Source organism: Pan paniscus, chromosome 23 (genome assembly GCF_029289425.2).
Source record: "Pan paniscus chromosome 23, NHGRI_mPanPan1-v2.0_pri, whole genome shotgun sequence".
NCBI lineage: Eukaryota > Metazoa > Chordata > Mammalia > Primates > Hominidae > Pan > Pan paniscus.
The window spans coordinates 64,864,522-64,891,598 of NC_085927.1; the positions used below are offsets into that span (position 1 = coordinate 64,864,522).

Genomic DNA, 27,077 nt, shown 5'->3' on the forward strand with positions numbered 1-27,077 from the left:
CATATTGGAAATGATATATAAAAATGAAAACCTGTTATTTGTAGTTGATGTAATCATTTGAAAACACTCTGTCCTTTTAAGTAAAATATTTGTGTTTTAAGTCTGGTTTAGAAAACTTCAGAAATGTGATAGTTTTAGTCAGACAGAAAGAAGCTAATGTTTTCCTAAATTGCTTCTTTTTTCTTTTATCTTTCAGGTTATTATGTATGGGTAGGGGCTAAGCATGCTTTCACTCTTAACCATTTAGACAGCAGGGCTTACCTAAATAGCTCTGTGTGTCATTGCCTGGGCAAGAGCTGTCATCTTCAATTCTATTATGCAATGGAAAGCAGTGTCCTGAGAGTAAGACTGTATAATAATAAGGTAAGAAGAAAGTTGCATTTATTTCAAATTCATCGAATCAATGAAGTTTCTAACTCTTGGCAACTTGTGTTTCGATTTCTCAGTTGCGCATAGGATTTATTCTTTAACTTGACTTTATTTGGTGTACTTTTAAAAAGAATGATTAAGAAACTAGGATAGGGGACACCCTCATGTACAAAAGTTAATGTGATAACTTGCCCAATATTATTTCATAAAGTTTTCAAAATTCATGGAAGTATATTAAAGACACTATAGATCTAATAAAAATGGGATAGCTGAGATTCTGTATTGTGAGCTCTGTATTGAAGCTCTGATGTGATCTGTTTTGGACATTACATCTATATATCATTAGAACTATAAATATAATGGTTAAAATTTACTTGTTTGGGTAGCAGTAGACATAATTTTTAACACTGGTAATTATTGATTAAATATTGAACAATGGCACACTGCGTAGAGTGAGTCCATTCTTCTTCTCTCTCCTTGTCCGATATGCTCAATGAGTTCTAAAGTGTAAAGCTGGGTGAGTACTCCAATTAGTATAACAGATAAAAACAAACTGACAGGTGATTCCATAGTATAGGAAAACACCCTGCTTTCTCTACTCTTACGCACTCAGCACTCCCAATATCTCACTTCTGACACCAGATGCATGTTTTTTTTCCAACACAGCAATTCAGTTCTCTAGTGGACACCAACTGAGTGTCCTTTGATTTGCCTCAATTCTGACACTGCTACGTGAAGATAGTACAGATTCCACAGGTTGAGGTCTCAGGCCCACAAGACTACCCCTACTTCAGATGTCAATCACAAGCTTCCTATTGTGCCTCTTACCTACCAGCTATAAATTGGAGTTCCCATGACCCCCTTTTTAGGTTTGATAATTTGCTAGGATGGCTCACAGAATTCAGGAAAACACTTTACTCATGTTACCCATTTATTATTAAAAATGTAGATGAACAACCATATGGAAGAGATGAATAGGGCAAAGTATGTGGGAAGAGGGGTGGTGCTTCTCTTCCATGCATTCCCGGGTGTGCACCCTCTAGGAACCAAAATGCGTTCAGCAATCTAGAAGCTCTCTGAAACCTGTACTTCAGGAATTTGTATAGAGGATTTGTCACATAGGTATGATCATTTATTAGCTCAATCTCCAGCCCCTCTCTTCTTCCCCAAAGAGGTGGAGCTGAAAGTTCCAAGCTTCTAATCATAGCTTGATCTTTCTGGTGATGAGTCCCATAAGATTCTATTAACATCCCTACTGATTAGGAAATTAACAGGTTTTTGGGAACTATCTGCCAGAAACTGGAGATGAATAAATATATTCATAATAAATAATATATAATGTATAATTATATGTAATATAATATATAACAAATAATATATTTATTATTTTATGTATCCAGATTTATATGATTCACATAATTACATCTATATGTATGTGAGATATCTATAGATATATATCTCTACACATCAATATAGATATAAATATATAGATAGATAAATATGGATGTCATATATATATCACATATCTGTAGATATGTGGATGTGATTATATATATATATATCTCCCCACACATCCATATACACACATATAGATATATAAAGTAATATACATATGTATATAAATTCTTTTTTAATTGAATGAGATTTAATTTTCCTGGCATTCTGGAACTTGTTATGTTTTTGTGTTTTTTGCAATAGTACTTTGTAGTCACTGCCCTGCAATCTATTTAATATATTTCACTCCATTTGGTAAGGTGTGGGGGGAGGAAGAAAAGGGGACAACATCTCCCTATCCTTCCTGCAGCATTACAAACTGTCCATATACGTGGGATCAATTTTACCAAAAAGGAAGAGAGAAAAAATTTAACTGTATCCATGTATGTTCCACCATTCATGCCTCAATATTTCAGTTGCTGTCACCTGTGCTGTTTGAACCAATCCCAGCAAGCCTCCATGCAATCTACAACATTCTATAATTTCCAACTCCTTCTTCAATAAAGGCATAGTAGAGAAATTCTTGAATAATTTCGATGAGTTTAAATTATAGTTAAAATGGTTAAATTATATATGTGGGCCTATGGTAATGCTTTTCAGATGGCAGATAATTAATTATTTCATGAAAATTGAATGAATTTTTAGCCTAAATTTAAGTGGAAATTTGTATTATATTATGGTCTAATCCTGAGGATTATTTTAATCTGCTCTGAAAATGAGTGATGTATTTTAAAAGTTTCAATGCATGTAGAATGGAATTGTGTATTTAATTATGAATGTGAGTATGTACTGTGTATGTAATTATGAATGTGTATATGTATTATGTAGTTATGAATGTGTGTATTTAGTATGTATGTAATTATGAATGTATATAGATTGGAATTACTGAAAATGAGCCATGCCATTCTTCTGGTGGCTTTAGAACCATACAAGAAAAGAGTGAAAACAAATTGGCTTCAAGTGTTACATCATATAAAAATGACGTTAGATACCACACATCATTAACTCTATTAATCAGTAATACAGTTATCAAGATTCTGTCTCTCATATTATAAGAAAAGAAGTTAATCATAGGGAAATGATCTAGTGTATTAACCAGAACCAAATGAATGTACATCTTAGAGATTGTTGACTGATGTTTGATTTGTTAGTATCCTGTGAGGTGTCCTGTCTTTTCTGACACTATTTGCTATCCTCTATACATATGTTACTCACTGATGCAAAATCTGCATCAAAGTACATTTAAGTCCCAAGACAATGTTTTATCACACACTTAAAATGACTCCAAACAAACCTATCATTTAAAAAAGTAGCTCTTGATGAAAATGATGATTTACATCTTTCCATGAACAGAATGCTGTTGTATGTTGCGAACATCTATTACTCTATAAATGTGAGGAGGTAAGCCAAGAAATATCTAGCAAGAATGCTGAAGGTTGTTTTCTTTATTTCCAGAGGACATTAGAACTTGAGAAGTGAAAAACTCAGGTGAAGGCAAGTTGTTAAATAAAGAGTTCACTCTTTAGAATCAGCTCAAGTGTGTAGCAATTCTAGTTTGTACCATCTAACCATTCTTGGGTTAGATCTGCGTCCATGATCTATAAAATAATACTCATAGCAACAGACTACTTTTGTTCTGTGTAGGGTTTCCATGTAATTATTTACCAAGAAATTTACATGTAATTTTTCTTTACAACCAAATTTCTTGTAATTCTTTACCAAATTACATGGTCTTATTCCTAGATGCGATCAAAAGTAGTGAAACTCAACAACATTGACTTTGGTACCCTTGATTTCTTCACTGGAAGACAAAAGCATAGACTGGCATCTCTAAGAGATAGAGTGTTAATAAATATGTTAAATATTTTTCTTGAAAGGTAAATCGGCATTATTGATCCTGGACTGGCGGAGCAAAGTTATATTTTTAAAAAAATTATTTACTGATTTTAAGATAAAAGTAGAACATCATTTGAAAAGCTTTGCTGAGTTGGAGATTTCTTTTTTACATTAACACCTGTGAAAAGTAACTAGAAAGTGGAAGAGTAAGAACAGAAATAAAATGAAACCTGATTTCACTAAGAATAAATTCTTTTTACAAAACATTGCTAGTGCCATCAGACTGGAAAATGTATAGAAAAATATAGATCTCATTCACTGTGTACTATGAACTTGGCTTACGAAAAATTATTTAAGTTTGGAAAGAACACTGCTCACTTTTCAAAAATGTAAGTGCACCCATCTTCAGGGGGAGCAGAGGGGAATCAATTAGTCACTGTGAAAAAAGAGCACAATAGCCCTAAATTATTTTCATAAAATGAAAACGGGGGAAAGTGGTGAATGCAATTTGCCAAGAGGTGTCACTAAAAGAATCTGTGTAGGGTGTAAGTGTTTTGATGCTAAATAACTGAAGTTGTGTAAGAAATAAGCAGAAGAAAAATTAGTTGCTTGTCTCAACTTTTTATAACTCCAGTTCATCCTGATCCGCCATGAAAGCTATCAGCCGAAAATATGTCCACCCCATGTGCTTCATTGTCTTGTGGAAATCTTCACAGTTGATATGAATAAGTAATGAAGCAAATTGTAATGGATTTAGACTATCTTCTGAAATATTTAGGTCTTGGAAATTTGGAGTAGGCACCTGAGGGTGCAGGACTAAGTTGAAAGTAGATTCATTTTTAGAAAATCTTGGGCATGCATAAAATATGTGAGGCTGAGTGAGGACACAAATATTGATATCACTTATCATTTGGATTAAAACAAGATGTTGCCTTTCAGGGCCGTTTTCTATCTCATGCTAGAAAGTGGGACAGAGCCAGGCTCAGAGCTCAACCTGAGACATAATTATGTCAATCTTCACATTTTTACCATATTGTTACCTAAAAATTCATGCATTCTATACGTAAACATTATGAACAATTTGGTCTATTTTTGGGAAGAAATGTGAATTTGAATATCTAATAAAATGTAAATAAAAATAAGATTTCAGAGCATAAAAGCATCAACATAAATCATAAAGACCAATGCCATACATGCCGTAGACAAAATTTTGAGTACCTTATAGACTTTTTTATTTTATTTAGTTTTTTTGAGACGGATTCATGCTCTGTTGCCCAGGCTGGAATGTAGTGGTGGCATCTTGGCTCACTGCAACCTGCGCCTCCCAGGTTCAAGTTATTCTCCTGCCTCAGCCTCCTGAGTAGCTGGGATTACAGGCACCCACCACCACGCCTGGCTAATTTTTGTGTTTTTAGTAGAGATGGAGTTTCACCATAGACTTTTATTGAGCTTCTTACATTCAATACATGTTTTGAATGCAGTAAAGGCTTGTTACTACACTCATAGCATGTAGTAACAATTTTACATAGATTTTGCAATCTGAAAAATGATCATTGTACAGGTACATAACATAGATTTCTCTAAAAGATGTAAATAGGCCTTTGATAGAATGACCAAATTAAGAATATAATTTTCAGAATGTAACTGTATTGTTTGGAACTTGGACCAAATGTTTCCACAGGAAAAAATATTTAGTATAAATTGAAATTGTGCAGAAAATGCATCTGACAACATTTTTAACCTTTATATTGTTTGCCTGTAATCTTTTTCTTTTCTAGTATCATGGCAATATTACAAAGTGTAATAATGTTATTGAGATCAACATTTAAATTGCTGATCTTATTAACTGTTATTTAGAATTTTATTTTTGAAATGCAGTACTGTTTTTTAAAAAGATTTCATCCAAATTTTTGTTCCATCCTAATACTGTTTATCTACAAAAAGCAGCTTTACTACATAAACATGCTTCATTTTCTTATTTTTTAATGATATTCAGCTTTTTCAATTTGACTACCAAGACTTTAGATTTCCTAGTACTTTATATCATACATGTAAGGTAATACCTACTACAATGTAATTAAAAGAGCATTTATGTAAATGTGAAGATTAGAATATGGGTAATGAGTGATGTCTTTCTCTTCAAATCAAAGGAAGAAGAAATATTTTGGACATACAACATATCAACTCACAGCCAATGGGTGAAAGCAGATGTGTTAATACCAGAAGATCTGAAGACATTTAAGGTATGAAAGAAAAAAAAAGTATTTTTTTATCATGGTTTAAGTTTTAGCTTTGCAGCAATAAATTGATCATGCACTGCTAAAGTTAAATTAGCATTTAAGTTAGGGATGCGTGCTTGTATATTTGGGGAGAGTGATTGCTTACTTTTTAAATTGTACCTTTTCCTTCTGAGACCAAATTTCCCATGGCGGGGGAAATAGAGTGTATCCACTCTTGTTCACAGCTTCCTCATTCTCCACAGCCTTCCTTTCTTGCTCCCCAGCACCATGCTTTGCCCCAGGGAAACAAATTGCATTATGAAGTAGGTAAATAGTGAACTGGTATTGAAACTTAGTAGAGTATAGACAAATGTTTTGAATGCAATAATTCATATCTTTATAACACATGGAAAGCTCTATGTACACCAAGAAACATATGAAACATACATAGGCTCAATAGGAATGCTGTCTCTTAAAAAGTTAAATTGATATTTTGTGTTGTATTAGGTTGGTGCAAATGTAATTGCAGCTTTTGCCATTGTGGCTTTTGCCATTGCTTTTAATGGCCAAAACCTCAATTATTTTTGCACCAACATGATATACGGAATGCGTAAGTTTATTTATGCTGGAGTGTGAGTATAAAATGATGATACTGATTATATGTGTGGGTTATGAAGCCAATTTCATTTCTTTATAGTGATATTCCATTCATACATCCTATCACAGCCTATTAACATTTTGACACTATTTAATTTTCATAGGCTGATATCTGTTTTTATAACTTCTCAGGTAATAAACAAGTTTCTTTTTTTATAAACTGAAGATTAAATTTTGTTTTAACTCAAAGATAAAACAAAGTAAAATGTAAAGAAAATGAATTTGAGAGTTATTCCAGGTTCTCAAGTGGATATGTAATGTAATTAGCTGTTCAATAATTATAGGCCTTTGAGATCTAAGTTTAAAACCATCAATTTTTGAACCTCAAATTGATATCATTTCTGCATTTCTGATCTCTTGCTGGTATGAAAATATACAGCTATACATTAATAATTTTTACATGTATGATATTCATTATGGGAAAAGTATGTAGCAGCATACAAAGTTTTCTTATTGTTGGATATGGTTTAAATTTAATATTATTTTCTAAACCAAATTATTAGACATATTTGCAAACTGAAAATCTGACCTTAAGTAATTATTAATGAACAAACAAATATATATCCCTCGTATTTTGTTTGTTTGAAATGGAGTCTTCCTCTGTCACCCAGGCTGGAGTGCTGTGATGGGATTTTGTCTCACTGCAGCTTCCACCTCCTGGTCTCAAGCAATTCTCTTGCGTTAGCCTCCCAAGCAGCTGAGACTACAGGCATGTGCCACCATGCCCAGCTAATTTTTTGTATTTTTAGTAGAGATGGGTTTTATCATATTGGCCAGGCTGGTCTCGAATTCCTGACCTCAAGTGATCCACCTCCTTGGCCTCACAAAGTGCTGGGATTACAGGTGTGAGTCACTGCACCTGAGCTATCCCTCGTGTTTTGAAAAGAAAATCTATTCAGAAACTTTAAGCTGGATGAAACTGAAGGAAGTCAATTTTAATTCTTAGTATCTGGCTGGAATTTTAACCACATTTAGTGCTGTTTAATAGAACTTTCTGCCTAATGGAAATGCTTTATATCTGATGTCCAGTATGGTAGCCACTCATCACATGAGGCTATTGAACAATTGAAATATGGCTACCATGACTGAGGGAACTAAATTTTATTTTATTTTCATTAATTTGAATTGAAATAGTCCTCTGTAGCTCATGGCTAATGTTCTGGACAGCAAATAATTAGTTATCTGTGATACAGTCAGCTATTTATACTTCTGCACTTTTGGTGTTAAGTAATAATTGCTCTTGGTAGAAACTCAAGGAATGCTAATACTTTGACATTTTCTTACACTTGACCAGCAATGTGTGGTTGTTTCATTTGCTAATATTGCTTATCTCCAGAAAAGCTAACAATTCAATTGGTGACAACAAAATTTATTTACTTTAATTGACACTTCTTTTCTCATTAAAGAAGTTACTCTTTTAGGTAAGTTGAATAGAGTTTTATGTTTATTCCCTTACTTTTTTTATTCCTATATTGTGTCTGTTTCCGTTTGCCTGATATTTTTCTTCATGTATTCAAATACTAATTTCACTAGTTAAAAAATAAGTCAGATGCAGTTACAGCTCTTGTTCTATAAGTAATGACAATACTTCTTATTTTCCTTGAAAATGAAAGAAAGAGAGCTGTAAAGATGATGACCAAGTAACAAGTTTGCAGTCAGGGACATTTTTGATAGTTAAGTGGGATGCTTGTGTTTTGCCTGATCCTGGGAGGTTTCTCTGAGCCTTTAGTGGAGCAAATGTTTCCATCAGTTTTTTTTTTTTTAATACTTTAATTTTTGGGGCACATGTGCACAACGTGCAGGTTTGTTACATCAGTCGTATGAGCATGGGTTGAGCTTATCAAACAGGAACTTTGTTATATATTGCCTTGGTTGCTTTAAACACTTTTTCTCAATAACTACTTTGTCTTTATCAACCTTCTTTAGTTTTTTGTCTTATTAAGGAGATTGCAAACTCATAAATTAATCTTTTTCTTCCTAAAGATTATTTTTGAAGGGACTCTTTAGAGCCAGAGAAGTTTTATTGCCCTTGATCACCTCTGGGTCTATGCCTGTGGACAGACCCAATCCAGAAAGCTTTGCTCTGCAGACGAATTCCCTTGCACTAGTGGCCAGTGCATCGCCAAAGAATCTGTCTGTGACTCTCGGCAGGACTGCTCCGATGAGAGTGATGAAGACCCAGCAACTTGCTGTAAGTGAGTGAATGGCTTACTAGTTTACATGCTCTAATTCAAGACTGTTAGTTGGATTTAAAACAGTCTTTGTTTCTATCAAGGCAAAGGTAAGTCATATGTATGAAATGTGATAAATATGCATTATTGCTCTGAAACTATTAGTACTATGCCTTCAGGTATCTCTATTTTAACTTAATGTTTTGGTGCTTGTTGCAAAGTCTGCAACATCTCTCAATTTATTCTACAAATGAATAGTTGTGATTATTGTTGGCTGGGTGTGTGAATATGTGTGCTTTGATTAAAGAGAAGATGGGTGGTAGAAGGAAACTTTTTGTACCTTTGCCTTGGAGGCATATATTATGGGTTGCTAACTTTTATTGTGTATGCATTTTTCCTCTCTAGTCAATGATCTTGGAAGCTGTAGCTGGGAGGGATGAGTAGGAGGAGGGTGGCCCTTCCTCCAGGGCAGCTACCATGATTGTAGAAATCACTTCAGCCATCATGGCTGCCCTGGAGGAAGGGCCGCTCTCCTCTTACTTGCCTAGAAAACACTTCAGCCAACCGGGTGCAATGGCTCACACCTGTAATCGCAGCACTCTGGGAGGCCGAGGCAGGCAGATCACGAGGTCAGGAGTTCAAGACCAGCCTGGCCAACATAGTGAAACCCCCGTCTCTACTAAAAATACAAAAAATTAGCCAGGCGTGGTGGTGGGCACCTGTAATCACAGCTACTTGGGAGGCTGAGGTAGGAGAACTGCCTGAACATGGGAGGTGGAGGTTGCCGTGAGCTGAGATCATGCCATTGCACTCCAGCCCAGGCAACAGTGTGAGACTCCGTCTGAAAAAAAAAAAAAAAAAAAAGAAATCACTTCAGCCATGACTGGCGTTTGGGAGGGCCAAAGTGCCTCAACACCTTTCTTTCAGGCCTTTTCTGAAGAGTCTTTGATAGAAGTGATGACAAGAGATCCCATTGCTATTCAAGCATAGTCATAGTTCAACAAAAATATAATTTAATTTACAATCCACAGGATGATTCTCATATGAGGTAACTTAGCAACTGAGATCCCTGTGTCTCTTTAGAAAACATGAATTCCAAGGATATGAATCCAATTTCTGTATCACAAACAGGTGGTTTTTAAAAGATATTAAAAATTTGACGTTTATTTTACTGCAGTGTCTTATTTTAGTGAGATGTTTTCTTGAGCAGAGGTGAAAATATTGTAATAAGATAAATGCCACCTTTTAAGTGAAAAGCTCTGTATAATTGGTTTCTCTTGGGAAGCTTGGATTTTATTAAGAGCAATGCGGAGGGACACAGGATAGAGGAGATGAGAAAGTAAGGCTAAAATCCCCTTCTGCCATGTTCATCAACAGCAATCCAGTTAATACTTCAGACTCCTAGCTTTAAACCAAGTAATCGGCTAACCAGTGTGAGCTCAACGGAGCTTTTGGGCTGCTCTCTTCTTTTGTTCAAAACAAGCGATGTAAGAGCAATTTATTTACTCCAATGTATGTGAAGTTTCTTTCTATGTTTTATTTAAATTTTTTACAGACAATTTGCCTCATTTCTGTTGGGGAAATATTTCTTTCTAACAGTTTCTATAATTCTTAATGTCAATAACTGAAGGAAAATATATTTCCTTTCTTTCCACGTATATAATTTTTTTTTTTTGAGACAGAGTCTTGCTCTGTCACCCAGGCTGGAGTGCAATGGCATGATCTCGGCTCACTACAATCTCCACTTCCCGGGTTCAAGTGATTCTCCTGTCTCGGCCTCCAGAGTAGCTGGGATTACAAGCATGTGCCACCACACCCAGATAATTTTTGTATTTTTAGTAGTGACAGGTTTCATCACGTTGGCCAGGCTGGTCTTGAACTCCTGATCTCAGGTGATCCACCGGCCTCAGCCTCCCAAAGTGCTGGGATTACAGACATGAGCCACTGCACCTGGGCACTTGTATATTTGGAAGCTTAGCTTTTTCCCCTCCATTATTTTCCCCGTAGTAAATCATACTTTATGTTCACCTTTAAAAAATTGTTTAGCATTTGATTTTTGACATATTTTCTCATTTATTGAAGTTTCATTGATTATGTATATGACATTTTTCCAGTTCAGTAGCTCTTGATGCCATATTCTGCTATTTTCTTTGGGTGAATGCAGGAATGGGTAATTGTGTTTCTCAACAAAAACAGTGTTATTAGTCTTTTAAGTTTTTAAATAGTGTAACCTCATTTGTCCAAAGAAAACCTGTCATGTTTGCATGATTGAGATTGACTTGATATAGGGAATATGTCATAAAAATGTAGCCATATTGCATACAGTATATATGTGTATTCATGTATTTTGATACCAAAATGAGTGTTTCATGTAAATATATATACAATTATTTATGCTGTGAAATTATATAGATTTGGATTATTAGAATTGATATAAATTTACACTATTTGCTGCACTAAAGTATTTAATATATTTTTGCATATAGACACGTGCATATGTATATTCTTACAAAATAAAAGAGGCTTTCCTTTGAAATTTAAAACCATATTGAAACATTTTACACATACGAAAACATTTGTGTTTTACAAATTTGAATTTGTAATATCAAGTTTTTTTCATAAACGATTCTTCCATGTTCATGAAGCACAAGAAAAAATATCTTTATATATTTTTTTATTGCACTTTAGAATGAATCTCTAGGAGGGTATAGCTTGTGCAGGCAGTTTGAATAGCACCAGGAATACTTACCAAATTCTGGAGAATGAGTAAATATGAACTCGTGAGGATTGTCATTTGGTATTCCACAGCCAGTGTGCTTTTCCCCAAAGGCAGACTCACTCAGGTCTTCTCTCATTATCAAGTTGCTCTTACTTTTAGGTATTATTTTAATATATGGCATAACATAGCCTCCAGACCGGTGGCTTTTCAAAATCAGTTAATAAAAATGGCCAGTGGGTTTTGCTGCAACAGCAGACTCCATGGACCAGAGCATCAGCATTACCTGGGAACTTAGTGGAAATGCAGAACCTCAGGCCCTGGCCCAGCCTTATGGAACCAAAAGCTACATGGAACAAGGTCCCAGGTGATTTGTCTGCATATGAAACTTTGAGAACCACTGTACCAAAGAGGCTTCAGGAAGGAAGACAGCTAGGGGAAGAAACAGATGGCATCTAAAAAAATTGAGAAAAACTAAAGGCAAACAAGTCAGAGTTCTCTCAGGGTAGAAGCAAAAACTCTCTTTACTTTGCTAGTCCTTAAGAGCATCAATATTAATAAAATATTTATAATGTGTATTTGTAATGTATATTAACACAATATTTATAATATAATCCTGTTAGAATCTAATATATTCTCATTAAATGAAATATTCCCCATTCATTTCCCATACATAGCTTTCTTTCTTATTTCACAGAGAGCTGATTAACTTCTGGAGGATTCATAAAATATTTTACTTTTCATGATCCAGAATTTTTCCCAGCTGCACAATGAAATTCTTTCTTGTCTGCTCATATGCTGTAGTGGTTAAATATGCAAGAGAAAGCTTTGTCATGATCTTAAAATATTACTTTAACTGATGAACTCTGAGTAAAATTTCTCTAAAACCAAACAATAGATTTTTGATGTTTATTAACATAATCCTGTATTAAATGAGGGCAGTTAAGATTAAAATATATCTGCACCCTCATGTTCATTGCAGCATTTTTCAAAATATCCAGCCAAAACAACTGAAGTCTCTGAGAATGGATCAAACAAGTGGGGTGTGTGTGTGTGTGTGTGTGTGTGTGTATAAAATGTATATGTGTTCACAGTGAAATATTATTCAGCAATAATGAAGAAAAAACTTGCTATTTGTGACAATGATGAGCCTGGAGGGGATTATGCAAAATGAAATAACCCAGACAGAGAAAGACAAATACTGCACGATCTCACTTATACATGGAACCTAAAAAAGTTGAATTTGTAGAAACAGAGAGTAGAATGGCAGTTGTCCAGGGCTGAGGCCTGGCCGAAATGGGGAGGTGTTGGTCAAAAGATACAAATTTTCACTTATAAGATAAATAAGTTCTGGGAGTCTAGTGTACAGCCTGGTGACTATAGTTAATAACACTGTATTGTATACTTGAAATTTGCTGAGAGTAGATCTGAAATGTTCTGATCACACACACAAAAGGTAACTATATGATGAAATGATGCTAATTAGCTTTACTGTGGTAATCCTTTCTCTATGTATATGTATATCAAAACATTACATTGCGTACCTTAGTTACAATTTTGTCACTTATACATCAATAAAGCTTAAAAAATTAATACATATATATGCAATATGTTTTAAAAATCTCTATCAAAATAATTAAAATACAACATGCCAAACATGTCCAAAGATACACATTGGATCCCTGAACAGTTTATACATGAAATAGATCTAATTTTCAGACACACGCTACAACATGGATGAACCTTGAAATAAGCCAGAGACAAAAGGACACGTATTGTTTGGTCCCAGTTATATGAAGTACCTAAAGTAGGCAAACTCATAGAGACAGATAGTAAAATGGTGGTTGCCAGGGTTTGAGGGGAGGGGAGATGGAAAGTATTGCTTAATGGGGGTGGAGATTCAGTTTGGGAATGAAAAAGTTCTGGAGATGGATGGTGGTAATGGTTGTACAACAATGGGAATGTACCTAATACCATAGAAGCTTACATTAAAAATTGTTAAAATGTTACATTTATGTCATGTATATTTTACCACAATAAAATACACATTTGTATTTATATATAAAATTTCAATAACTCATATAGGAAAAAAATATATATAGAATCTACTTCACTGTGTTCCAAAAAAGTTGGCATGATAGATATATCTTCAAATCAAAATAGTTCAGGAAATTCCATGAAAAAGGGGTTTTTTAAATTATAGGACTTTAAAAACAATTTTAAATGCTAATATGAATTGTGTACCTTCACAGGGGACGTTGGTATAATAGTCAAATGAAAGAAATTTAAACCAAGGATCTTGTATGATGCATTAATTTTTACTGTGATATTGTCTCCAAATGTATTTCATGTAAAAAAAAATGTTGGGCCGGGTGCGGTGGCTCACGCCTGTAATCCCAGCATTTTGGGAGGCTGAGGCGGGTGGATCACGAGGTCAGGAGATCGAGACCATCCTTGCTAACACAGTGAAACCCCATCTCTACTAAAAATATAAAAAATTAGCCAGGCGTTGTGGTGGGCGCCTGTAGTCCCAGCTACTCGGGAGGCTGAGGCAGGAGAATGGCGTGAACCCGGGAGGTGGAGCTTGCAGTGAGCCAAGATTGCACCACTGCACTCCAGCCTGGGCCTCAGAGCGAGACTCTGCCTTAAAAAAAATAAATAAATAAAAGACAAAAGATAACACCAGCTCAGTTCCGAATATCTAATTTACCTGCAATTCCAAAATGGCTAGGTATTTTTTTTTTGAGAAAGTGTTAGGATAGAATAATAAAATGCATACTGAGATGCTGACCTCAAGTTATTTGTGTGTCCAGAATTAATTTAAACTTCCCCCTTCCCAGTGGATTTTTTTCATTTAAACTACCATCTCAGCAGGTTTATACTGGGCAAGCAAATTAGTTACTCCCTGAAAAGCTTCGGAGTTCCACCTTGCATCATTAAATAAAATGGAGATGGCCAGCCAGAATGAAATGTACCAGACTTACAGATGGAAGCATGTGGAAGGGTCATGCCTCACACAGCACCTGAGATATTGTGTGTGACTAGATAAAGGAAAGCTATTCCGATCATTAGAGAATATTCACTACCAAGCAGAATAATTTTGCAGGCCTCCTAAGATGATTAGCTAGCGTAGAGCAGTGTTTGCCTGCATGCTCTTCATTTCTCCTCACCTGTTTTCTCTTCTACGTGTAACAGCAAAGCATCTCGCCTGTGACTTTGAGTCGGGTTTCTGCGGTTGGGAGCCATTTCTCACAGAAGATTCACACTGGAAGCTGATGAAAGGATTGAATAATGGAGAGCACCACTTTCCTGCAGCTGATCACACAGCAAACATAAATCATGGTAGGACATTTTCCTCTTTAAAAAAAATAGTTTTCTTTCTTGCATGTTGTGGAATGATGATACTGTGTATTTTCATTTCTATTCTGTAGACTGTACACATGGAACTCTGGTTTGTCTTGCTTTAAAACCTCCTGACCAAGTTAATAATTGGCGGGTAATTGAGTTCCCTGAAAGGAGCATTGTTTTAATCACCAACATGTTTGTTGTTGCAATTTTTATAAGTTGGGTTAAAGGCATAAAGAGGTGGAAAAGTTTTCTGATCATTTTCTCAAGTTGCCCAGAATCAAGTACAGTAGGCTTGCCTTCTTTTTAGAGCAATCCAATTTTTTCAAAACAGGAAGAAAAATAATCTAATCTTGTTTCTGGGAACTGAGAACAGAGATTTAGCACTATCTGTGAAATAAATTTGCAAATACTTGAATGCAATTTAATCAGTCTTCGGGCTTCTTTATCATAAACAGTCTTATTCTTCCACATATATATTTTTAACCATCATTCCAGTGTTTACATATCATCTTAAAATAGAGGAACCATAACTACCTGTGGTACTCCAATAAGTGTCTGTGAAACTCCAATAAAACAGAAAGGGTTTGTTCTCTTTTCTCTTTTGTTTTGTTCACATTTATCATCGGATGTCATTCCCCATACACGTTAGCATCGTGTTAACTTTACTTTTTAAATGTATATGTTTTAAGTAAAGAGTGTCTCGCCATGTTGCCCAGGTTGATCTCAAACTCCTGGCCTCAAGCAATCCTCTCACCTCAGCCTCCCAAAAGTGCTGGGATTACAAGAGGGAGCCACCACACCTGGCAAACCTTACAATAGCACAACTGTACTTGTACTATAGATCATCTTTCAACCTCATTGAACATTATCCTATTTGTTTCTTCTTTCAGACTTCCAAAGAATTATACCAAAAATAAGTATTGATCATATTTTTAATTACAGCCATTGGAAATTGGGGTTGGTGGTAGTGGGTGAGGGTGCTAGGGGATGGGGTGGGAAAATTCAACCATCCATCTGTTGGCTACAGCCATAAACCTAGTTAATTGTTTAACAGTGTGGTAAGTTCTTAATTTTTGCTTTTGTGCCATGACTCATTTCTTTAACATTTTGTAGCAGACAAAGTTAAGTTTAAAGTTTAAAATAGAAAGGGGACTATAAATCATTGGAACTATGTATTAACAACACATTTTCTCTAAACTCATATAATATTTTACTTCTTTTTCTCTGTTCAAGCCAATTATTAAATACATAGCATAGACGATACCTGGATGCACAAAGATGGATGCCACGATCCCTGCCTTTGAGGTGGTCTCAGTCTGGTAGCTTAATTAGATAAGCAAGGAATTGCAATCGGTTATGAAGGATGCTTTAAGAGGGATGGAAGGTGATTCAGATGGATTCGAGATGCCTTGTTGAAGGAGATGACTCCTGAACTGAGCACTGAAGGGAAATGAAAAGTAGTCAGGAAGCCAGAAGTAAGGAATTACTGAGAGAAGACGGAACCAAAGAGAGGTGGGAGGGATCATGTCCTAATTGGAGGGAAGAATCCCCAAAGAAGGCAGAAAGATGGGAGTAGTTAGGGATGAAAGACGTGTGTGATTGGACAGGGAGAAGAGAACTGATGAAACAGGAGAGGAAGGAAGGGGACTCTAGAGAGTGCTGAGGAATTGGAAATGTGTCTGCAGGATGATGGTGACCCAGGTAGTCATGTTAAAGCATGTGACCAATCAAATTTACTCTAAAGGGCTGTTCTGTCTGAGATGAGAAGAATGGAGAGGGTGAAAGGCTGGAGTCAAAAAAACATGGATGTGCTGAAGAAATATCAGTGAGAGATGATGAAGGCCTAAGCCAGGGCAGTGGTTCTCAAAGGGAAGCTGTGCGGGCAGTGTGTCATGGTGGTCTGATGTGAGCATACCATAACCAGTTAGGGAAGAGCACGGGCTGCCCAGGGTTCCGACACGATGTTGACACTGCACCCATGTCTAAATATTAGGGTGCTTCAGTTTTATTAGATAGAAAATAGAGAAAAGAAAAGTAGCTTCCCTGTGGAGTTGTCATGAGGATTAAATGAAATAACACCTGTGAAGGTTTTTCCATGTAGTAAGAGCTCCATAAACATTAATAGATATTTGTTGTCCATTCTAATAAGAAGACTAGGAAAAACACCAGATAAGACAATTAGAAAATATGTTTGTTATTCACCTTTAGTCTTTTGCCATCTTATAATTACTACATAACTATGATTTGCATTAAAAAGATTCTAATAGAGCCCCTGTGTTAGATGTTGAAAGACCCATTCTTTTCCGGTGAGTTGAAGAATAGTGAAAGATAACAATATGACTGATAAAACTAGGGGCAGCTGGTCTCACCCAGAGTGTGAGGGACAAAAACGCAGTCTTTCTCATTTTAGAAAGGGCCAATTAAAAAATATATATATATATCTGGATCACGGAGTCAACATCTCTTTACCCATGATTGCCATGATCAAACTTTAAAGAGAATCAGTAGTGGTTTTAAATTGCAAGTGAGGAGGAGAATTAAAAAAAATGAAAAAGGACCAGGAAGGGAAAGGAAAGTGAAATGGAAATTTCTGGTAGAGTCAGAGGCAGCCTAATAGTTCCGATATCTAAGAAAGTGGAGTTCTGGTTCATTTTGTTCTTAGAGCCTTAAACATATAGATTGCAGCTTTTAAATCTGTCTATCTGTCTATCTATCTATCTATCTATCTATCTATCTATCTATCTATCTATCTATAACTAGCTGAGACAGAGTCTCACTTAGTTGCTCAGGCTGGAGTGCAGTGGTGTGATCCATGCTCACTGCAAACTCCACCTCCCAGGTTCAAGTAATTCTCCTGCCTTTTCCTCCCAAGTAGCTGGGACTACAGGTGCACACCACCACGCCCAGCTGGTTTTTTGTGTTTGTATTTTTAGTAGAGCCAGAGGTTTCACCGTGTTGACCAGGCTGGATATGTTGATACTATGTAGTTTTGGTGTGTATGTGTGTAATTAAGCCTCGAATTTCCTTCCTGCCTTTTTTGCTTCGTTTCTACCTTCCTATTCCTACTCTGTTAAATGTCCATCGAAATAGGCAACTCATGTTAATTATGTTCCACTTTTATCTATGTTCATATAGTCACACACAGATATATATATAGTAGATACATACATATTCAAAATTATATGTGTTTCTGTGATTGTTTGTTTTTTAAGAAATATATTATCTTGTAACTATTGTCCCTATCTTCTTACTATAGATAGCTTATGGCAGTTGCTCCAAGTCATCAAATACTATCTATTTTTTTTCATTTTTTGTGATAAAGTATTGGTTAAATGTAAAATTCAACCATTTTAGTGTACAGTTCACTGAGTTCTGACATACATACACAATTGTGTAACCATCACAAAAATGAAGATATGAAACAATTCTATTCCTGCCCAACACATTGTTCTGTGCCATTATGTACTCAATAATTCTCCCACCTCCCACCACTGACACCAATGATCTGATTTCTAGCCCTAGTGTATGCCTGTTCCAGAATGTCTTGAAAATTGAATCATATCATATGTAGCATTTTGATTCTGCCTTCTTTCAATTAGCATAAAGGACTTGAGACTCATCCATGTCGCTGGCTTCAGCCACAATTCCTTCCTTTTTCACTGCTGAATAGTTGGGTCCATTGTGTGGATGAGCCACACTTCATTTATCCACTAACCAGCTGAAGGACACTTAGATTGTTTCCAAATATTGTCAAATATGAGTAAAAACACCATTAAATTTGCATACGTGTTTTTGTCTGGACATAAGTGTTTATTTGGTTTGAGTTCTCTATCCAATGCCTATGTCTGTTTTTGTTTTTGTTTTTGTTTTTTTTGCACTCTGGTTGGTGAGAGAACTCTACCATTCCTGACTTTCTGTGACCTTCGGGAAATGTTCCAGCTATACATTTCAGGTGTTTTTACCCCCAGACTCAGGTAGTTTTCTCCAATCCATGCACACGATCGGTCCTTACATGGCAATTTAGGGGGGGTTGTCTGCAGATCTCGGGAGCTTGCTGTCTTTTCAAAGCTCCAGTACCTGAAAGGGGCAGCTGGCACTCTGTCTTATGAATTCTACCCATGTGGGTCTCCCCAAAGCACCGACTCTATCTGTTTCAACTTGAGGAGACTACCACACTCCTGTGTTTCCCCTCTGCACAGGCACCTGGAAACTCTGTCTAGGCAGTAAGCTGTGGGAATTACAGGACTTAACTCATTTGTTTCCCCTCTCTCAGAGATCACTATCCTGTGATCTATCACTATCTTACATTCCCATTGTCCTATATTTGACAGTCCATGCTAAATATGCTTTTTTTCTAATATTTTTCTTTTGCTCGTTTAAGACAGAAGATAAAATCCAGTCTGTGATACTGGATTCATGTTTGTTTATTTAGCTAAATTTATTTGATTTGGATATACCATAATGTATCTAGCTATTCCCCTATCCAGTGACATCAATATCATGACGATGTTTCAAATTTATTCTTGTACACATTTCCTCCTGTAGGATACTTTCGATTTTATGCAATAGATAATAACTAGGAGTGAGACTTCTATATTTTTTAAGCAAGATATATATTTATATTTTCAATAAACATTTATAGATTCATTTACCCTAAAACTTTAGTACTTCAATTTTTAGTGACAAAATGGGACTACTTTTTCCTATTTTCCTACCAGCAAGAGGCATTATAATTCTCTATAAAAATTTCCAATTAATGGGTGTACAATGATTTCTCATATGTAATATTTATTTGCATTTCACTGAAAAATTTTTTTTCAAATGTTTCCAATGTCTCAATTTATTTGGGTTCTTTAATTTTACTAAGTAATATTTTACAGCTTTCGGGGTAGAGATTTTGAAAATCTTTTGCTAGTATTTTCCTAGGTTTTTGTGTTACTTTTAAAGAACTTCTGATTTTGATTATTGCTGACATATAGAAATGCATTTTTATAGAAAATATTGACCTTGTATCCAGTGGCCTTGCTAATTTTATTTATCATAGCTAGGAACTTATACATATATCTTTTATTTTCTAGGATCACAGTTATTTTGTCTGCAAATAATGGCAATTTTATTTCCTTTTTTCTAAATATTAACAGTTCTATCTTCCTTTTGTTGTTTTATGTACTGGACAGAATTTCTAGAATGTGTTGAATAGAACTGGTGGTAGCTGCTAGACTTGTCTTATTTCTCTCTCAGAGGAAAAGCTGTCAATAGTTGAACCTTAAGTGCCATGCTTACTGAAAAATTGTATTCTTTATCAGATAAAAATGTTCCCTTCTATTCAAGAGTGTGCTTTTTAAAAAAATTAAGAAATTGAATGTATGTTGAAAGTTTTCAGTATTTTTCAGCATCTATTACGGTATGATTGTCAGATTATCTTTTTTGTCTATAAGGTAAATTGATTTTTTAAATATTAAACCCCTCTTGCACTCCTGAACCAAACCTAACTGGAGTAATTTTATTTATTATTCATTTCTTTATTCTATATGGTAATGCTTGTTTATAACTTTTGCATTTGTGAAAGTTATAGAGACTGGCCTCTAACGTTCTTAAGACATGTAAGGTGTTACTTCTAGGCCAGTGCATTAACAAGGTACCTGTTTTGCAGAAGGTGAGGTCGAGCCAGATGTGAACACTTTAACCCAGGGAGACTATTCACTCTGTCCTTTAATTTTTATACTGTGCTGGTCACATAGCCACTCTGGGGTATGTGGGTGTGTAAGAGTTTTACAATAAACAATTCTGATTACCAGAAGTAAACTCCTTGCCATGACCAGGAATAAAACTGGTAAATTCCACATTTCTCTAACTTGGCTCATTGTTTAGAGCAGGCTGATAGGAAGATAAATCAAGGGACGTGTTCCTAGAAGTCCCTGGGCCTGTGGTCAGAGTTTAGACTCTCTATACCCCTTACCTGCACATATTAATTTTAACGCAATATTGTCAACTTTATAAATATTTGGTTAAAATTATCATAGGATAACATTTAGCTTCCAAATCAATGGCAGCAGTGAGCAGTTCCAGGCAGCAGTGAGCCACAATCATGCTACTGCACTCTAGCCTAGATGACAGAGCCAGACCCTGTCTCAGGAAAAAAAAAAAAGAAAAGAAAATTAAATTTAACTCAGATTTGGGACCATACATTTCTCTCTAGATTTTCTTTTCATTACTTTTTCAGTTACTTTTGTTGTTTAAACGATTTATTCAGGCCTTTTGCTTCATTTAGATTTTGGCGTCTTAATGTGTACATGTTCTCACCTTCATTAACCAGCTTGTTTGAAATTGTGTATATTCTTTTGAATGACTGGAGGAGTAAGGTCTTTGAATATCGGTTCATTTGTTTTTAGAATTTTGATCATCTTTTTAAAAATATTCATTTGAATTTTACCTAAACCTGAGCATTTTTAGGTGGAAGAATTTTTCAAAATCAACTTTTCCCATTCTTTTCCTTTTTAGGTGAAGCATAGAGAATTTAATGAACTTGCTCGCATGCACTGTTTCCATTACCTGTAATTTGGAATTTGGGGACAGTAAACTTTATCTTTCCAAGTAGGTTTTGAGATTTAAAAACAATATAAACTGGGTTCTATTTTTCCCACTCAAAGATGACACTGCTGACTCACATCCTTGGTTGTTTGGTTAAACATGTGATGGAGTCTATAAAATAATACATTCTAATTCTAAATCCTTTCCTTTGTGTGCAGTCGGCATTGACTTGTATCTAGGAAAATCACTCTCTGAATACGGTATTTTCCAATGAAAATAGTTGGTTTTCCAAATTGCCTATCACTGTGATTATCAAAGGGCAGTATCAGACCTTGACATTGTTGGGTATAGCCTTCCTTGTAAGTCTTCAATATTCAATGAAACTACCCCAGACAGCAGCTCTGAACCTGTGATCTTTTAAGCTGCTGAGAGATGTTATCCCCTGCACATTTGCCATGAGCACATCCGTCGTAGTTAAAATCTAAAAGTGGTGATTTTGTTAATGTTCAGATTAGATCTTTAATTAAGCTTTGATCCCCTCTAGCACAGACAACAATGTCAAACACGTAAGACTGGGGAGAAACTAAAATTCATTCCATAAGCTCATATCCTTCGGTACTTTGTGAAGAAACTAAAAAATAAAGCTCTTGTGGGTATTTCATAAGGGCGTGTTGAATATCTAATTGTCAGCTTAGAAGCTTCATTTAATTTGATGTCAAACTCTATGACATAAATGAAGCCAACAGAAATGTTTGTTTAGGTGATTTGGATCAAGAGCTTGTTTTAATTGATTAAATGTTATTTTAGGTATTTAATGTTATACCGGTATAAATGCTATTTGTTATCTACAAACCATAATAGTAAATATGTAAAAAATGTACTTTTCTTTATCTAATTGATAGTTTAGCATGTGCAAGGATAAGATTGTGGAGCAAAGAACAGCTAAGTGTGTAAGAGAACTTGCATCCGTATGACTTTCCCTTTGTTTTTGCAGGATCGTTTATTTATTTGGAGGCACAGCGCTCCCTCGGGGTGGCCAAGCTTGGAAGTCCTGTTCTTACAAAATTGCTCACTGCCTCTACCCCATGTCAGGTAATCAACTGTTCTGAATTTCCACTGGCCATTCTGTGGTTGTAAATCGCTGAGCTTGGGTTACTCTGCTAGTAAATGCCCGCCATGTTTTACTAGCACTTTAATAATGAATTAAGAGATTTACATGCGCTATTTCAACACAAAATGCTATGTCCTTCTAGAAGACCATTTGTAACACATAACTGGCACCATTCTTTTGAGGGCTATTAAAGCTTTCTGTTATTTTATATTCCTTTCACACAGTCATTTCAATAATCTAAAGCTGCTAAATAATCTAAGCTAAAATTTTGTTGCCAAAATTTTTGGCCAACAGTGTACATTGAGAAAAATAAAGTCAGTTAAATAAGTGTTTGTTGAAAGAAAGACAAATGGAAATGATTATATTTACTGAAATTTGAGTTTTTTAAATGAGTCCTCTGGTGCCAGGCAAACACAAACTAAGGAGTGAAATACCCATTTTATTTCAGCAGCATATTAGAGAGGATGGACTAGTTAGACTTGGTTCAAGTCTCTTTTGCCACTTTCTAACTGTGGCTCAGACAAATTGTATATTCCTTTTGAGACTCAGTGTCTACACTAGAAACATACATGATTGTATGGATTAAATGTCAGCGTTTACATTGGAAGCATACACGATTATATGGAATAATGTCAAGGATTAAAATGTGATTAAATAAAGCACCTGGCAAAATATTTGGTACATAGTAGGTAAACAATGTTTGTACCAAACATTGGTATAAATGTACCAAATATAATGTTAATTCAGTAAACATAATTCCTTTGCTTTCCATAAAAGTAACACCTAAATCAGAGGTCTGTATTCAGCTTGTCTTATTTTCAGTCCTTTTGAGAGCTCCAACATGCCTCTCGGCCCTTAGGATTTCAGCTAATTTTTTCGTCTTTACTTATCAGAAAATAATGAAGAGATCAATAGTGCCACACAGTAAATTCATTGCCTATAAGTGTAGTGTTAGAGCAGTTTACTTGGGCATTCCTGGTGATAAATGACATATTATTCCGAGGTATAAACCTAATTATACTTTCAGTTTGGTATAAGTCTAAGTGGGAGTGCCCTGAGTTCTTAATAGTGGTGTCCATAGATACTTTCTTTTAAAGTCCTAAAGATACTTTCTTTTCCATTCTTTTGTTTTTTTTCTTCCCATTTCTTTGTGAGAATAAGAATTAAAGCAAATGCCTGGTCTCCATTTCCATTTTATCCAAATGCCTTTTACCCATTCCCACCTCTTTATTTTAATTAAATCCTATAAGATAGACAGAAAAAGAGAAAGATAGATATAGAGTGTTTTTTTTTTTTTGAGGGGAAACTCCAGAAGCACTTCTTCTTTGAAAGTACAAGCTAACTTAGATTTAATTCAAGGTCATACATTAAAGTGATGAGATCACAAATGTTAGATATATAGAAAAAATTGAATGTAAAGGAATATGATGTGTTAATTCTGCCTGCTTTACAGAAATTTGAAGATATTAAGAGTGTATTAGAAATTCCTATGACTCACCTAGAGTCACTGAGAAATCATATGCATGTATATGATTTTAAAATGTAATCTACCTTTCCCATCATTGTATGCTTCCCGATAGCCATTGATTTGTGGTCACTGGGATTGAGTTTCAGTTTATCATTGTTTCCACTTGAGGACACTTAATTTTTGCTTAAATTGGTAACTTAGTTGGGGTTGGGGTGTTATTTAGGTGGGGTCTCAGTGAAAATGCTGTCATGGACATTTTGGGTGCTTGGTAGTTTATTTCAAAACCAAGGCTTCGATCTCTAAAGGCTATGGATACGGACTTAATGGTTTGCCTTGGTTTTTGAAAAACTGAGACTGTTTCAAGGCACCACTGCAGACTGCCAGAATAGATATTTGTTTTTCACGCTTTTCTCTATGTGCTTGAATTTTAGGAGTCTTTGAGTGAGCAGGAAGGATATTTGAGTTACTTTGTAATGCTTTCCAGTTTAGGAAGTAGGAGTAGACTGTAGGAGAATGTTATTGATAGTCTGAGATACACATAGCTAAGGTTCTCAGGATTTTTCTAAGACTATAATATGAATTTTTTAAATAAGTTTGTGGCAATATGTGATATTTTCTTTTTCTTTCTTTCTTCTTCTTCTTTTTTTTTTTTTTTTCCTGAGACAGAGTCTCACTCTGTCGCCCAGGCTGGAGTGCAGTGGCGCAATCTGGGCTCACTGCAATCTCTTGCCTCAGCCTCCTGAGTAGCTGGGACTACAGGTGCCCACCACCACTCCTGGCTATTTTTTTGTATTTTTAGTAGAGTCGGGGTTTCACCATGTTAGCCAGGATGGTCTCGATCTCCTGACCTCGTGATTCACCCGCCTTGGCCTCCCAAAGTGCTGGGATTACAGGCGTGAGCCACCGCACCCGGTCGATATTTTCTTACATAAAAGTTACAGAATAAGCAAACAAAACAAATTCTTACCTTCTTGGGTAACTGGAAAATCTAGCCAATCCTCTGAATTGGAACGTATTAATAATAGTGCTTTCATGGAACCAATGTTCTTCATTATAAGGTAGTAGAGTCAAGCAGTGAGATAACCAGTGTGGGGTACTTTGATATGATTAAAGCCTTCATTTTCAGAAATTATATGGTTTTTCTTTTCCTACATAATCCTAGCAGACTAATACAGTTAAGATTTTTTTCTTTTTTTGAAAGGAATTTAAAGCAACTTGAGCTTTCTCGTGAGTTGCCATTTCTAACAGCACGATTTTAGGGCCATTTTGCATGGATTACCTTGTACTTTATATGTGGCCAACACGTGCCATCAGCATGGACAATTGTTCTTGCAGCTAATCATTGTTCAAGATGCGGACTTTAATTTATGCTTCAAAAGTCCTTTCAGCCACTAGTGGAAAATTGGCATTTTTCTTTGAAATACAAGATAGGACAAACAGAACACGAGGGAGCCCAAAGCTATTCTATCTTACTGCTGTTGAAATGCTGCTACTGTTTACAATTAACTAGGAAATGTAAAGTATGAAGGGGATTAATGTGGGTACTAATATGTTCTGAGTTTTCATATTTGAGTTACTGTGTAAGTAACATAATCTCTTACTTTTAGGACTTCACAATTAAATACAGGAAGATGGATAATATGAAGCTTTTGCTTTCAAAGTTAGTTTGTATGTTCATCTATTGATCTTTCTTTTGTTTTTAGTTCTCCAACTTGTTTTGCAAGTACATTAATATTCCTTCAGTAAAAGATAATTCATAGATTGTTTTACAAATATGAATGAGAAAGTCAGGACAAAGGTAGTTGAAACCAGAGATAGGTTGGGTCCCAAAGTAAAGTTTATGAGGGCCAGCCTACACATTTGAGTCTGCCAATGCAGAGAGGGCCACATGTGGTTCAGATTCAAGGAAGTAAAGAGAAATAAACAAAACTGAAAATAGTTCTTCTGAGACTTCTCCCGAGTGCTTGCTATATTACCAAAGTAAACATTATACCTACGATTCAACACATACATATTGCTTATCTACTGTGTGTTGATCACAGTCCTCGATGCAGGGAATATAATGACAACAACCTAAACACATGCTTGCTCTAACAAAATGTTGTTTAGTGGGGGATACTGACAGAATTCAGTGTAAAATGCTGCAAACTACAAGAGGGTGAGTCCAGTATAATAATAACACTCTACAAATCTCTCTCAAAGAGTTTTAAAAGGCCATGTCTTACAATGTCCCCAAAGTAGGACAATGAGCTGGAGTCAAAGAACAATTTAGAAAAAAAGTAATTTTGGATCATGTCCTGCAATGGTGCAGTTGTGCTCTATTCCCTGGTCATTGTGTTTAATCCAAAGATCAATGTTAGAATAGCTGATGGATTCTAGAGGAAGCAACAGTCTACAGAGGAAAGGGCGAGCAGGTGCTCTCTCCAATCTGTATATCAAAGCACATAAAGATTAATCATTTAAATGGGAAAAACAGATTCTGTTTTATTGAAGATTCTAAACCTCAACGTAAGCTTGTTCAGGAAAAGAATGCCCAGGAAAAAGCATAACTGACTAGGAGCCATAAAAATCACTATGGTAATGGTGAGGGATGTGTGTGTGTGTCTGTGTGTTTATGTATGTGATGAATGAGCCCCTCTTTCAATATATACTTATTCCCAGCTGAATTTTTAGGAGCTATAGATATCTTAGCTTGTTTTTTTTCTTTTCTCCCATTTATTTATTTTGCTTTTTTGGCTATTCTTGTCCTTCTGTATCTTCGTATTCTAGATCTTATGAAGGTGCAGCAAGTGTGGCAATAAGCAGACTGAGGAAGGCATAAAGGGTCTGATGTGAAGCAGAGAAGGCAGAGGTGGCTGAGGGTTTGGAGTAAAATCGAGAATGGCCATGAAGATCTGACCAAGGAGCTCTGAGATTGAGAAGGAATTAGAACAAAGTCCATAGGGAAGTTGAGAAAATTGGCAGAAAATTTGAAGAGGAGGGTTTCAACAGGAGATGATCAAAATTAAAAAAAAAGAAAGAAAGAAAACAGAAAAATAAGGAAGAATTCATTTTGAACCTCTGAATCATGATCTTGGGTGTCCCGGACTGAAGTATCAGAGAGCCCAAGGTCCTAGAGGCACTGTACAGACACGAGAGCCAATGGAACTAAGACTAT

The 27,077-nt window shown here is 35.6% G+C and overlaps 1 protein-coding gene across 3 annotated transcripts; it reads left to right on the forward strand.

Annotated features, from left to right (window-relative positions):
• The first annotated feature begins 5,849 nt into the window (after positions 1–5,849).
• On the forward strand, positions 5,850–27,077 carry LOC129394905 (MAM and LDL-receptor class A domain-containing protein 1-like). 3 transcript variants are annotated; one of them, XR_010111831.1, is made up of 5 exons: positions 5,850–5,942; positions 8,559–8,766; positions 14,658–14,804; positions 22,336–22,433; positions 26,690–27,077. XR_010111831.1 is itself a non-coding variant. In XM_063603455.1 (3 exons), the coding sequence occupies exons 1-3, from the start codon at positions 14,612–14,614 to the stop codon at positions 26,696–26,698; spliced, it is 300 nt and encodes a 99-aa protein (XP_063459525.1). In that variant the 5' UTR covers positions 14,433–14,611; the 3' UTR covers positions 26,699–27,077. The 3 variants fall into 3 exon arrangements, 1 of the variants encoding a protein (XP_063459525.1); XR_008622294.2 differs by lacking the exon at positions 5,850–5,942 and having other exon boundaries at positions 8,059–8,766; XM_063603455.1 differs by lacking the exons at positions 5,850–5,942; positions 8,559–8,766 and having other exon boundaries at positions 14,433–14,804.

Bases quoted from the DNA above. Each gene is read 5' to 3' on its own strand.
- LOC129394905 (XM_063603455.1), top strand. From the start codon at position 14,612: ATGCTCTTCATTTCTCCTCACCTGTTTTCTCTTCTACGTGTAACAGCA. The intron at 14,805-22,335 runs GTAGGACATTTT...TTGTTTTTGCAG, and splicing joins CACAGCAAACATAAATCATG to GATCGTTTATTTATTTGGAG.